Raw genomic sequence first — 1430 nt, 5'->3', positions numbered from 1 at the left:
GCAGTCCCGCCTCCCCCCCCATACCAGCTGCCAGACTCTACCTACCCAACGACCACCATTTCCCAAGGTGAGCAGCCCTTCGCCTGCACTGCTCCTCTTCTCTTGCTCTACCTCATCCCATTGTCCCTTCCCTTTCTGAGATATGACATCCCACTGATGCTCTTGTAGTACATAGGTGGCTTTCCTCCTAGTTGGGGAGGCCAGGTTTTTCCTCAAGTCAATGGCAACTCCACAGTTCTCTCCTCTGTCTTATGGTCTTTTCTGCTGCGTCGTTGTGTCTCATGATTGTAGTTGTTATGCTTTGAAATGGAGAGCATATCAGTCCAAAGTGAGTATCATACAGATGATCCCTTGTTCTGGATAAAACTCCAAACTGGGGCTCAGTGGAAGCAGTATTGCTAATTCCAGTTGGCTTTGGCCTTGGCCTTGGCCTTTACAAGGGAATTCTGCAACTTCAGTCTGGGAGAAAATAAAGAGAAAATTCAGGTATTTCCTCCCAGGTTTGCATATTTTGTACTGTGCATAAACTGTCTCATGATGTGCTTGTGTTCACACGGAGCACAGAGGTGGTGGGACACAGAAGCTGTGGTCAGGATAACCAAACAGTCAATCCACGCTTTGCACAGTCCCAGCTGTGCACCCCACAACCGTTTACCTCTGAACGTTCTCTCCACAGACGGGGGAAGCACCGTACACAGACCCCAGCCCCTGCCGCCATCCACCATGCACCAGGGAGGGCTTGCTGCAGCCGCCGCTGCTGACACTGGCTCTGCCTACGGGGCCAGACACAGCTTCTCCAGCTACTCGGACAGTTTCATGAATGCTGCAGCTCCTGCCAACCACATGAATCCTGTTAGCAATGGCCTCTCTCCACAGGTATGTGACCCACTTCCATTCTCTTTCTTTGGCTGACAGTATTTGGCTGGTTCAGATCCTCTGAGAGCAGGGCAAGCTTCAGGCTATCACAGTGTATTATGGTTAACAAGGGAGTTATTGTTATTGTCACGAATTCTTGGAGCCAGCCTAGTTAAAGCAATTAGTTAATTTATCGGCAGTATCTGTAGCCTGAGCTCGGCACTGTACTGCTAGAGCATTTGTATCCTGTTAGTTCCCATATTCAGGTTAGCCCACTGTAATCACGAACACCAGGATCTAGATAGAACATTGGTGTTCGTATTCTCAGCCCTCCAAAAAAATTTCAGTGCAGGTGTGGGCCCTTCTGTTGTGGACTTTAGCCTAATGACAGCACGCTTGACTTTTTTAGTTACTTTTTGCAAGCTCTCTTTAGAAGTAGTCCATGATTTGTGGGCAACTGATCTAGAGATTAACTGAAGCCAGCTTGTCCAAGTCTGGTTGGAACATGGAAAGCCCTTACTTATGAAAGTGCCATGGATCTGAGCTTCCTCAAAACACAGGGATGTAGATCTGGG

At 48.6% G+C, this 1430-nt stretch overlaps 1 protein-coding gene across 1 annotated transcript in view; it reads left to right on the top strand.

The window, feature by feature from the left end:
• The window catches only part of LOC104618443 (paired box protein Pax-7-like), a gene marked incomplete at both ends in the record, with an annotated part of 14647 nt that extends 13771 nt beyond the window's left edge, over nucleotides 1-876 (top strand). Inside the window, 2 exons of the mRNA XM_010284032.1 lie at nucleotides 1-67; nucleotides 677-876. The exon at nucleotides 1-67 is cut by the window's left edge and continues 111 nt beyond it. Coding sequence (XP_010282334.1) covers nucleotides 1-67; nucleotides 677-876 — 267 coding nt within the window. The remainder of the gene's footprint in view (nucleotides 68-676) is intronic.
• Between the last annotated feature and the right edge of the window lie 554 nt (nucleotides 877-1430).

This window comes from Phaethon lepturus, unplaced genomic scaffold, assembly GCF_000687285.1.
Source record: "Phaethon lepturus isolate BGI_N335 unplaced genomic scaffold, ASM68728v1 scaffold10173, whole genome shotgun sequence".
NCBI lineage: Eukaryota > Metazoa > Chordata > Aves > Phaethontiformes > Phaethontidae > Phaethon > Phaethon lepturus.
The sequence above is the reverse complement of the archived record's forward strand: the minus strand, read 5'-3'. Positions and strand labels throughout refer to the sequence as shown.